This window comes from Girardinichthys multiradiatus, chromosome Y (assembly GCF_021462225.1).
Source record: "Girardinichthys multiradiatus isolate DD_20200921_A chromosome Y, DD_fGirMul_XY1, whole genome shotgun sequence".
NCBI classification, from domain to species: domain Eukaryota; kingdom Metazoa; phylum Chordata; class Actinopteri; order Cyprinodontiformes; family Goodeidae; genus Girardinichthys; species Girardinichthys multiradiatus.
The window spans coordinates 35020753-35034313 of NC_061818.1; the positions used below are offsets into that span (position 1 = coordinate 35020753).

General features: G+C 39.2%; 1 protein-coding gene across 1 annotated transcript; it reads right to left on the bottom strand.

Moving 5' to 3' along the window:
• Positions 1-10255: 10255 nt before the first annotated feature.
• Positions 10256-12424, bottom strand: LOC124864802 (cytochrome c oxidase subunit NDUFA4-like). Its single transcript, XM_047359714.1, has 4 exons — positions 12267-12424; positions 11031-11119; positions 10864-10924; positions 10256-10517 (listed from the first exon to the last, which is right to left on the bottom strand). The coding sequence occupies exons 1-4, from the start codon at positions 12306-12308 to the stop codon at positions 10461-10463; spliced, it is 249 nt and encodes an 82-aa protein (XP_047215670.1). The 5' UTR covers positions 12309-12424; the 3' UTR covers positions 10256-10460.
• Positions 12425-13561: the final 1137 nt, after the last annotated feature.

Below are 13561 nucleotides of genomic sequence, written 5' to 3' on the forward strand. Positions count from 1 at the left end.
GGGGAGCATATAGACCAGGCCTGGCCCCAGCCCTGTTATCACTGTTGGGGTCAACTGCTTACAGACAGGGGGTCGCCTTGCTGTCTCACCATCCCACTAACACTGCTGCCTCCATGTGGATCAAAACCGCAACTACATGCTTGCTTTGCATCTGAAGGCGTTTCTGTCCTCAAACGGAAACTTCTCAAGGTTACCAGCTTTGAAATGATCAAGACGGCAGGCTTCATGTAAGCAACTAATTTTTCACAGAGACTTACAGGAGGAGGCTGAGGGAGCACTGCCAAATATATGTTGTACACACTCACACAATGCTGCGTGTTCTCCAAGGAGTGCTTTAGCTGATGCTCGCGTGACAGAATGAGCAGGAGAGGATCGTAATTGAAGGTGCACGGGTCAAAAGGTCATGTCAAAACAACAGAGTGCCAAACTCCATCATGTAGTCAACTAGTGACCTTTTATGTCACTAGTTTAGTAATAAATCAGTGCGTGAAGTTCAAAAAGAACGCACATGGAGAGCTCATTAGGGATTCTTTGAAGGAGCAAGCATCCAAACGACTTGTTCCACTTTGGACTTCTCATTAACCTCCTGCATGTTTGATTGTTAGACACACACATACACACAGTTTGAGTTCAGAGGAAGTCGTCCAGATGGAATAAGAAAATTCAACCCGTATGGTATTTTTCTTCACTTTAATAAATTCTTCTCTCCCTTGACTTTAAAGAAAACCAGCGTTGATATTTTCGGGGGGATGTTAACATCAGAGCAAACTTATAACTAATGCCCTTGCTTCAAAATCTGCATAACTGAGACTTTTTTCCTCTGAGCTTCTGAGTTTCTTTTAGTCCCAACTAAACAGTTGGACCACATCTATAGTTTATCTACTGTTAAGGTGATGGAAATTGATTCCTTTCTGCTCTAAATTACAGAATTTGAGATTTTAACTCAGCTTTATGTCATCTGCAAATCTAAAACAGTTACAGATGATCAAAAATGAATAAACATCAGAAGAGAGGTGAATAAGGGTTACAGGAAGTTAAAGACTCAGGCATGTCCTCCACTGGCTTTCAGGTTTCTGTTAAGTCTTGTATTATGCCAATACTTTGATTTAATTGTTAATATCAGGAGATTTTTCCACCAAGTGGAAAGTGAAATTAGTTTTTTTACTGGCCCACAGTGAAAATGTCATGGCTGTAGGATGTGTTAAAACTGTCAGATAAAAGGTTTGGTAATAGCAACAAAAGAAGCTTCTCAATTATTGCAGAATATGAAATGAATCCAAAGAGACCAATTTTTTGCCAAATATGTGAGCCATTATCATTCATGACTCAAGCGCTGTGGGAATCACCAGATCTCTACTTGAAGGGGAAAAAAGGGACAGGCACGTAGGGATACAAACGGATAACAGCCAAGCTCAAACCGGAATGTTTCCCTGTTGGGATTATCGTTCCAGTGCATCAGTAAAGTCTGCCAAGATAAAGACTCTCTGCCACAAACCTGAGTGGAAACTAATGCAAATTAAATCTCATTTCATCATTATATTCAAAGGAAAACAAAAAGCAAACTGTTGCCAACAGCCTTTTCCGACAGTATGTGTAAATAAAACTTGATCCAGATCCAGATAGGGTGACATGATCATACAGTAAACAAAGAAGAAGAATTGGATCCACAAGAAATGATTGTGCATAATCCACACATAGTCAAAATTATATATATAAGCTCAAATATATACTGTACATGCACCCACTGATATTTGGCTATATTTAGCAACGTAGCAAGTTAAAAAGAAGCTATGTGCTTTTTGTTGCCAACAACAAGCTTCTGGCAATATTCTGGCTCGACGGGACAAAGATTCAGCTGCTTGCTCACAATGGCAAAGAGTTTGAGAGAGTCAAGGTGAGTCTTTCATACATAAGAAAACTGTACCAACTGTAAAGCAAGGTGGTGGCAGAATCACTCTAAGGGTCTGTTTCTCTGCCAATGGTAGTAATGCACAAAGTGGGTGGAATAATTCAGAAAAAGAATAACCTCCAAATTAGTTTCACCTCAAATGAACAACTAGACTGTTGAAACATGACTGGGTGTTCAAACATGAAAATATTTTCAAGCACACATTGCGATTGGTTTAGTAATGGATGAAGCAGCCTAATATCATACTGTAGAAAATTTGTGGACCAAACCGATTTTATTTAAAAGCCAATGTTTTTGAAGAAAAAGAAGAGAAGAAAACATAAAGAGGTGGTAAAGTACAGTCCAAAGATACTTCATTCAAATTTATATCAGACTGTTTCCCAAAATATCAATATCCCATTTTGTAAACTATATTTTTCAATTTCTTTCTGAAAGGCTTATGAGATGTATTGATTAAATTGTAGAGTCTTTTCTATCTTTCAAGTCCAGGGCTTTATCCAAAATCCATTTAGATTTGATATGCCAGGAAACTATAAAGAAAATATACAGAAACAGACATCTTTTCCCTCCTCATTTTCTTGGCTGTTTTTCAGTGATTTGGCAATAGACCAGAGTCGGTTTCACTACTGGCAGCATAAGGCAATTCCTGGACCCTACAAAAGGTTGCACAGGCAGTCCAACTCCACCAGGATGGCTCATCAACACGTGCCATTGCCCGAATGTTTGTTGTCTCTCCCAGCATAGTCTCAAGAGCGTGGAGGATGTTCCAGGAGACAGGCAGGTACTCTAGAAGAGCTGGAGAGGGCTACCAGAGGTCCTCACCCCATCAGCAGGACCAGTATCTGCTCATTTGTGCAAGGAGGAACAGGATGAGTACTGCTAGAGCCCTACAAAGTGACCTCTAGCTGGCCACTGACCTGAATGTCTCTGACCAAACCATTAGAAACCAACTTCATGAGTGTCGCCCTGAGGGCCCAACATCCTCTAGTAGGCCCTGTGCTTACTGCCCGGCACCGTGTAGTTCGGCTGACATTTGACGGAGAACACCAGAATTAGCGGGTTCAACACCGACGGCCTGTTTTTCTTACAAATGAGACCATGTTCACTGTGAGCACATGTGACATACGTGAAAAGGTCTGAAGAAGCTTCTGTTATGCTGTACAGTATGATTGGTTTGGTGGTGGGTCAGTGTTGGTCTGGGAGGCTTATCCATGGAGGGATGAACAGACCTGTACAGGATAAACAACTGCACCCTGACAGCCATTAGATATCGGAATGACATGCTTAGACCCATTTTTAGATCCTTCACTGGTGCAGTCCTGGGTTGCTCCTGGTGCATGATAATGCCCGGCCTCTTGTGGCAAGTGTATGCAGTCAGTTCCTGAAGGATGAAGGAGTTGAGACTGTCCTCCATGCTCCCCTGACCTGAATCCAATTAAACATCTCTGGGACCTCATGCTTAGGTCCATCCAACTCCACCAGGTTACAGCTCACATTGTCCAGGAGTTCAGTGATGCCCTGGTCAGGATCTGGGAGGAGATACCACAAGACAACATCTGTCATCTCATAATGCCCCAACATTGTCAGGCATGCATATAAGCACGTGGGGGCCAAACAAACTACTGTATAGCATTTTGATTTGCTGCAATGACATTTCAGCCAATAGGACCAGCCTGCTGCATCAGTTTTTCAGTTTAAATTTCTCGGTGACTTCACGTTTAGCCCTCTGTGGGCTGGTAATTTTCATTTTCATCAAATGATGAGGCATCCTTTTGTTCCCAACACATTCCCCATTCCTTATCAGTATAGATTGTGGTTAACTTTGTTTTTTTCTTCTTCAGTGGGTGTCGGACCCAAAAGCAGGCAGAATCATTGAGAGATTGACTTAATAAAAATAAAACGATGAATATAAGAGCTAAAACTGAGAATAGCACAGAAAGAAACCAAAAACCACCAGGGAAAAAAAACATAGGTGAGGCACATAAAGAGTATAGGCCCAGAAATAAACAGACCTGGCAACAGGTAAAAGCCCAGGTGAGGAATCCAGAAGCATTCCAGGAGAATCTGACAAAGACCTGAGGACACCAAAAGGTGTATGTGTTGGAGGAATACTGAAATTAGGAGCAGGAGAAGCTGATTACCTGATGCCCCAAAGCTGTTGAGGAACACAAATATAAGGTCAACTTAGGAAAATGTAGGAAAATTACTAAACACAGGCCGATACAGACAAAGATTGGAGTAAAACGGAAACAAATAATAAATAGAGCATGACCAAACAAAAGAGTGACGATAAATACAAGATCAAACTAAAAAAGTAACTCACAAGCTAAGCTGGTGTTAAAGCGGACCAGGTAAACACTGCAGAAGAATAAATATTATAAAAATAAAACAGGAACTACAACTAAACACAAGAAAAACACTACAGAAACAGACTAAACCACACATGGGTATGACTTTAAATCTTATAATTATGTCATAAAACCTGATAATACTTTTCTTTTTATCAATAGGCTTCCAAGTATAGTTATAGTTATAAGTGCTGTCTGCTGTAGGTAGGACACTTACTACTGGTAACAACTCCACAGAGCCCCACTTCGAGAAACCCAAACTACTTCTTGTAATTTCTCTCTACAGTTGCTCAGTATGAACCTAAAAAGTAAATGGTTATGGTTTTGGTCCTGATCAGCCTCCCTGCTCAGTCACCAGACATGTTTCTATGATTTTCAGCCTTCTGTGGCTGTTTGGGCAGTTTGGGTGGTGTATCTCTGCAGAAGCTGCTGGATGGGTTTAGTTGGTGGTGTGTAAATGCTATTAGAATGTGGTTTCTGGTGTCAGCGTGGCTGTAATCAGCTGTTGGCAGATGAATGCGCCGGCGGTCTCCCCCCGTGGAGGCACCCTGGGTCGAAAGCCGGTTTGAAGTTTAATGATGCCAGCTGCCAGCTCCACCAGGCTTTGAGCGCTAATGAGCTGGCACTAGCGGTGGACGGGGGCCACGGCGGCAGCACCTGGAAATGTAGCACACGTTTCAGAAGGGCGGGGCTCCGCCGGGGATGTTGAGGGGCCTGCCGGAGACCCAGGACGGCACTGAGAGGCCCGCATCTCTTTGAAGAGCGCCCCAATTTCCATATTTCATTACACACTGCTGACTGACAAGGCCTTGCCAGATGTTCTATTTTCAGCTATTTAAATTTTGACCTGCTTTCCTACCATGGATGCAGAAAGAAAAAACAGCAGTTTTCATCAAGATGCCAGGGATGATGGGAAGTTGATGTGATGTGTCTGCTATTTTTTCTGTCTCTTTGAAAAACGCTGGTAGAACAGTCACATTAATCACACTTTAACTTGCACGTCTTTACTTTCTACAGACATTTGCTGACAGTCTGTCCTCTGGGGTTCTCTATCTTATTCAAGGGCGAGCCGCATTGTCTGTTTCAGGGATCAAACCTAAAATCCTTGTATTTATGAGACAATGAGTCTCCAACCATCCAGCCAGTCCAGTGCCGAATTGGCCCCAAAGTGAATGATGCATGCTCTGGAAAGCCATATAAACCACGTTCACGCCGCCTCTCCGTCCCTGAGACATCAGAGATGATTAATTCCTGTGGTATTCCTGCTGAAATGGCTCTTAAATTGCAGCATCCATGCTCAATCCCTCATGCAAAAATACATCGACAACCCTGACCTTTTTGTGCATCTGTTGCCGATCCACTTTGTCATCCTCTGCAAGCAGGCTCGAGGATCAATAAGATCCGGTTGGTACAAAACTTCTACATCAAACTCCTTATTCATTGTCTGTGCATGAAGGTGGGCTTGGAAAACTCTTGATTCAGGAGAAAAAAAATAGGAAGAAGCCAAAGCTAGAGTTTATTTTCCTTCCACTTTGTAACAGGGCCCATTTCATCAAATTGCTTAATTTTATATTTTTTATTAAAAATGTTTTTTGAGGGATGTCACTTAAATCAACCACAAAAATAAAGTGAATTAAATCAAATCAAAAGGGTATATGTGTTGTTATGATTGGAGGCAACATATCCATCTGTTGTAAGACTTTTATTGGCTAATTTATTGTCTGAGGTCTGCAGACAAGCTAAAACTAACTGTATGGGTGTGTTTTTTTTTAGACTGGAACAACAGCTGTAGCACCTCCTGTATTTACAACAGGTCCTGCCCAGCACCTGTGTGATACCATTTGCAAATCTCAAGAACGCCTCCACCAGATGTTGTCTAGTATTGATGAACCAGACACTAAACTGAGAATGACAAGCTTTCCTGAAACTGTCACATCAAGAAAAATTACTCTGTTTTTCTTTAAGTTTGTATAACGACTTTAACTAGGTTGAGTACAGTGCAGCAATCTGTTATTATTTGCAATTTATTTTCCCGCGCTTTGTGTGGAATATTTATTCGTTAGCAATTGATGGCCAACTTCAAACATAAAAACAGCATTCTCATATTCTTGCTCTCAACAAACTAACTGCATACAAAGAAAAGTGTGCAACTAACAGCCATGGGACTGTATTAAACCAAATGCACAGAGATTCTGAAAACATCACATTTCTTGACAGAGATTTGAAGGTGTTATTAGATGTTGTCATGACTGGTGCAATGCAGGACCTTTTTCCTAGAGGGCACAGAGAAGCAGAAGAAGTTCTAAACCAAGGAAACTTTTTAAAATATTAAAACTGGTCTCCAATAAGATTCCGATATTAAAAGCAGGCGCTACTAGCTTCCTCTTGATGTCACACTGATGAGCTCCAACATTCAGTGAACTGATGACATGTGCATCATTATTACTGGGAAATCAAGAAGGAATTACAACATTTTATTGTAGCAGATGAGTACAAAAGCCAATCCAAAGCTGAGACTAAAGCTGTATGTCTCAGTGTCATTCATGGTGGGCTGATAAGTGACAGAGATGTCTACTGAAGAAATTTCAAGGAAGATGTCTTGGAAGTCTTGGAGCCACAAGAGCTTAAATCCATCCGTTTGCGTAAGGGCTAGTTTCAATACCGCCTCTGTAACGTCAGGAAACAGGTGTAGCATGCATGAACCTCTGAAGCAAACTACAAGCTTCATTCCTACTAGCTGTTATAATGCACTGTAATGCTTATAGGCTGAACCTGATTTTGTGAACTGCTGCTCAAGTGTCGGATAAACACTTGAGCAGCCTTTTTATGTCACCTTTTTTGAAACTGTGCGTTAGCTCCTTAACTTCACGTCTGGAGCCTGCAGACTGTAAGCCGATGGAGCTGGAGAGAGCCACTGATGCACGGTGGAGTTCCAAACCAGGGTCTATAAGTAAAATGCTACAAATAAATGGTAAAATGGCAAGTGGCCTGAACTTGTATAGCACTTGAGCAAGTCCCCAGAGACCTCAAAGAGGTTTACACTAAAATCAGTCATTCACCCATACACACACACAGTGGTAAGCTACATTGTACCCTGGGTAGACAGAAGTGAGGCTGCCATACACAGACGTAACCAGACCCTCTGAGCACCATCTTCATTGTGACTTGGGTGAAATGTCTTGGTCAAGGATACAACGACTGAGACAGACAGAGTGGGGTTAAACTGGCAACCCACCGGTTACAGGACAAACTCCTACCACCTGAGCCACAGCCGCCCCAAATACGTGACGAAATTCTTAAAGGTCTGTCAGAATTTAGTGAGGAAAGTGGGCAGAGCTGCAAAATCAGACAAAAAAGTTGTTTTTTTCTTGTGACATTTGGCAAATGATTTAAACACGTGTAACTTTGCGACTAAAAAGCCTCAAAGTACTTCCTTATGTGTGCCAGACTGCATGAAGAGAATATCTGGCCAAGCAATTTACTCACTGTCATACATTTTATGTGTTAATGTTACAAAATCATAATACTTAGTGTTATTTAATAATTTCTGAAAGGATTCCAGATCAAGTATTGGATGAAAGTCCAGAATCTCAACACTTTGTGTTTTTTTTGTTGTCTCTATCCACCAATTATCACCATCTGGCACACTTCACTTTATTTTCAGTTCTTATTTTACAGAGGGGTACCAAAGAGCTTGATTCAACATTTGGGTCAGGGGTCTGCGGGAGCAGGTTAGAGATGCAAGCTGATTTGACTCCACAGTTGCAACCAGATAGATCCCTCGGAGATTTCACTGCAATGAAGCTTTTTGAACTCTTAACCCCTCAGCTGCCGGTCAAAAATTGATGATTTGGAAAACTCCTCTGACAGTAATGATTGGTCTGAGTACATGGCTGTGGAGCTAATAAAGCAATTATTACTTCTGTGGAAAGAAAAAACATCTACGCAAGCCAACTAGAAGACAGTAACTTGATCTCACAAAGATCATTTTAAAAAATCCAAGCTATAATTTGAGGTAATTAATTTTGTGGGTGGAATATGAAAAGTTAAGAAATAATTACTTTTAACTAAATCACCAGTTCCAAGTTTATCATCATCCCTAACAATTCCAATAAAATAAATGTACCAAAGCATGTTTTATTCTACTGTGTCTGGGAACTTTATTATTACTAATCGATGTCTTCTTGTTTCCTTAGGGTATAAATACAACATAACACATAGGCACCTTTCTGTAACCACTGACCACTAGGCTTGACAAGGACCCAAGTTTAAATTTCATACCACACAGGGAGCAGCATTGTAATCACCAAAGCTCACTGTCAGGAAACTGCAAAAAAACAAAGACATCTTGGAGTTACAGTCTTCATAAAAAACTATTTATCTACATGCCATGATGTTTTGGGAGTGGTGCGAGGGGAAATTCTTCTCTGTTCCACCATCACAAACATTAGCATGTGGAGTTGGCTAAACATTACTGTAAAATTAACGGGAAGCGTGCTTAGTCTGATGAAATAGGGTTGAGCTTCTTGGCAAGAAACACTTTACAAGTAGGTTTGCAGAAGCAAAGTTTAAAAAGATGACTGAGTGAAAAAGCACGTAATACCTACTGTTAGGTACAGTGAAGGTTTTCTCAACATGAGAACATGCTGCTTTAATGAAAAATGTAATTTATCTACACAAAACATGCATTTAAGTGTAGAGGGAACTGTACTTGCAAAACCCGTGCTTTAATATGTATTTGTCTATTTGTTTGTAAAAAAAACACTTAGCACAAGTGAACTGTAAATAGTTTCATAAATATTCCAGTCATCTAAACAGTTACCTGGTTTCAGGGCTAAAAATAAAAGTCAACACATTGATGAATGAAAGGTAGGAAATTAAAATATGCTACATATGTACACAAGCAAGCACTGTTAAAAGCATGATCAGAAACCTTCAGTGTTATGGATTTATTCATTATTAAAAAGAAATGCATTTACAAAATTGGTGCAAAAATGTGTAAACATTTAAACTGCTAATTACTTTTCTGTCGGTGGACAGTTATTTCTATTCGTACTTAAAACTCGTCTCAATTTTAGGTTACTTGCATTTACAGTCCACAGAACATGGAGTTTTTCTTCATTGTGTTGCCTTATGAGATAAATCAAGATGTTTTAACCAGTACAACAATGGCAACTTTCTTCCCTGCTCACCAAACTGAGCTTATTGTAATACCTGGCATGCAGGCAGTGAATTCTCAGTCAAAAATGTTTCAAAATTAAATTAAAATATTCTGTGTCAGAATTTCATCTCACAAAATAAAATAAAAAAAGAATACTAAAATATCAGGTGTGTGTAACGCTCCAGGTAGTGAGAGGGCAGTTAAGATTCAGACGTGGGCCTCTATTCAAATATGAAGTTCTCCTTGACATTTTCTGCACAGCACTGGCTGCTCATCCTTGTCGCATCTCTCTAAGCAGTAACTGGAAATGCACGACCCAGTGACATTTACAAACTTATCTGCCTCAAGGCGAGAATGTTCTATAATCAAAACACCTCCGAAAGTCCCACCAAAAAGTCGGAGGTCTCTGGCAGCGGGCATCGTGTACACACGCAGATTTGCAGGTAGAACCGTCAAGTTTTTACCTTAAAATGCATATTAGCTGAATTTTTCTGAACACTTAACAGCAGGGGAGGGAGCAGAACAAGTCCTACATTGAACAGCTTTTTATTGTTTTAAAATCAGTATGTAGAGCAATAGCTGCCACCAGAGGGAGCCATCTGTTTAAACAAGGTTAGACATACCCAGGGGTCCTGGAAAGCAGCCAGAAATGCTACGACATTTAGTAGAACAGTAACTGGGTTGGGTCAAGGCAAAGGTGAGCTTCGGTGAAGCAAAATGAATAAAGCAAATGTAAACAAAACGTAGGGTGGTGGAAAGGTGATATAGCAATGCAAATGCATATATGAAATAGTTAAACAATGTGCACAAAAAATAAAAAACAAAAACCAGATGAAATGCTCTGTATGAAGGAGAAAATACTCCTTTACTTTATTGAAAAAGAGAAATCAGTTTGAAGAAGCCAGGGATGCAATGAACTGAAACATGAGTTGTGCGGATAAGGCTTCTGCATTTTGCAGATCCCTGGATGCAGGAAATTCAAGAAAAGACCAACTGTGCGGCTTCGCTGATGGTTGTGCTTTTATTCAAACAGATGTGAACTTTAGAAGTCTGGACGATCCTTCTTCAGTTTGCTGTAATCCGTGTTTACTGCAAAGAACTGAGAACAAACACTAATTTTAGCTCAATCACCTTTTTCACAAAAAAGCAATCACGCAGTACTTGTTTATGCTTAGTTTAAATACAACTTCTAGTTTTAGAGAAATACTATTTTTGATCAGGCTTTAGTTTAAGTTTATAGGATTTGGTCAGCATTAACTAGATTATGTACTTTAATTAATCCTGCTGAAAGAGTTATCCTTAGATTTGCAGCACCTCTGGCACATATCCATTGTCTAAACCTTGAATAAAACCATTGACACGCTGTTAATGTAAAGTGTCAGCAGTGTTATGTTGTGGAAAACCCTTATATTTAGTGTGCTTTTATTTACATGACAGACACAGACCTTGTACTGGTAGTTTGGACTCAGTTTGTTCCAAGGCTCTGGGTTGTTCTTGCGATCCCAACTGAGGAACACAACAGGAATTAGTTTACAGAGAAGGCTACAGTAGGTCACAGACATGCATTTTTTTTTTTTTTTTTTTTTTACTGTGTCACATCAACAGTGCTTACGAAACATCAGGGTTTCTCAGACCCAGACGGGCCAGGTACAGCAGGGACATGGTTGCCCCTCCACCAATGAAGAAGAAAAGGGGGATCAGCTGTTAGAGAAACAGAAATCTTAGCCGGCTGAAAAGATTAAATATGAAAGAACAGAAACCATATCTCTAATTCCAGTGACACCATGTGATACCACAACAGTAACCTACACAAACAGGAAGGCCATCACTGCTTTGACAACACAGGCCGGAACCTCTGGAATCAAACTTGTTTGGCCTGATTACTCTTAGAATGTATTATAATGTCTTTTGTTAAGGCTGCTTTCCATAAGCCAAAAAATGTACTAAATTACAGTTCCCCATAAACAACAGCACTTAGTTTAAGAGGGTTAAACAACTATAAAACAAACATAAAACAGGACCCACATTAAATAATAGGTGATGAACAGGCCTCAGCAGAACTTGACAAATTGAGGTAGGTAAATTATTTCTAGCGTGCAAGCGCAAGAACATATTAGACGTTACAGGAGTGGAATTGGGAACGACTAATTTACAACATTTTCAAATTTTCAACCAATGGCTCTTCAAGAATCACCTAAAGATATAAGCTACTATTTATCTCTGTCGAACTGTTATTTTGGTAATTACTATAAATTATTCTAAAGACACTATAAAGTGTACCTAAAGACTTAGTTTGATTCATAGTTCAGAACTGAGTGGCCTAAATATAACAAATCAAAAATCTTCCTCTGGAAATGTACTGATAGTGGACTTAAAAAGAATACACAATGAAATAAAAAAAATAAAGCAACCACACCAACTGGGATGTTTTCAGACAGCCTTCAGTAATTTTGTTCGACATTAAAAACACAATACAGCATGGCCTCTTGGACAAAAAGGATGACTAACTAGGAAGGGCTCAAGCTAACTAGGTAGCTGTCAGGAAGGAGCGACTGTTTCAGTACATTGTTGCAGTTTTCATTTTGGCTAACCATTAACTACTCTTTAACATGGTGTCGTCTCGTCTCTTAAAGATCAAAAACTGAAATTCTTGATATTAATGTTTTCTTAACATTTACATGAGCAACTTTAAGAATTTCGAACTACATGGTTTTGGAGTCACAAAACAAGCTTTTACCCGTCATCAAGCACGCTAAGCTAAGTTGGCCACAAAAATTCAAAAAAACATCCCGTTTTATTACAAATCCCCAAAACAATCCAATAGTATCGATAAGATTTCAGTACGTACAGCAGGATGGCTTCTGAGTTGCTTGCGAATTGTGAGAAGCATCTTGACGTCTGAAAAGTCCGCTTTATCTCGGAAAAGCAACGGCTTATGTGAAGAAATGCTAAAACTGTCCTTGCTTTAATCGTTCGTCAGGGCGGAAGAAGGGCAATGAGACATCAGAAGGATGCTTTGAATATTTCCTGACAAATCCTAACCTTAAAAATAACAATATATTTTATGTATATTGCCTTCAGTGTTTATCTAACTTTATAGAATAAATTCCAAATAAGTTCACATTATTTTATTAACACGATTCAGAGCTTTTGTTGAAGCGGATTTTTATACAGGCAAAATTGTGGCCAACCGCCTGTTTTCAACCCAAAACGAAGACACCCTTTATTGATGATGCTTTTCGGCTTACACCGAATAAAAACACTACATTTAAGATTAGAACATTACATCAGACGTATGAAAACATTGTTAATACAGAATGTGGGCTTAATGAAAAGTATGTTTAAAATCTGCCTAAAAGTTATTTTTAAAAGGAACTTCATCAGAACACATATTCCAATTTATTGAATATGACTGTACATAATATTATAACATTATGTACATACATAACTATAAACGAATTATTTATTATGAAACAGCTAGTTTAAATAAAACACATAGTTTTGGTTAATTTAGTCCACTTTCTGTGTTTTATTACTAAATCAAGGTGCAGCTGTAATTCAGAAGAAAGATCATAACTGATTAAAAACCCACATAATTTAGCAGGTTCAATCAAATTTAGACTTTAAATAAGTCTTATTCATAATTTCTTCTCAACATAAGAATGTTGACAATTCTATACCACTGCCACTATTTATAATGAATTTGATTAACCTGAAATAAAGCTCAACTGTCGTTTTTCAACCTTTTTTTCACCTTTCCATCGTTTGGGTTGAGTGAGGCACTTTGTTGTAGCATTGGTTGTTTTAAAGTGCGTTATAAATAAAGTAGTAGTAGAAGTAGTGGGTTACAAAGGATCACAGGAGTCTTGTTTTATAAAGTATCAGTCTGGAGAAGAGTACAAAAAGTTCCACAACTATATTTATATACCATGGCACAATGTAGACAGTCATCAATTATTGAAGTAAATGTGGGCCAATAGTGACAATATTTAAACTGTATGTTTCTGGAAAATCATTTAAAATACACAAACTGGTTATGGAGGCTGCTTAAAGGCCAGGAGTGAGTAAATTGTGTTCTACATGAGATTTAAAAAAAATCATGTTTTCTACATATGTCTAGGCTAAGGAATAAGGTTGTGAAGC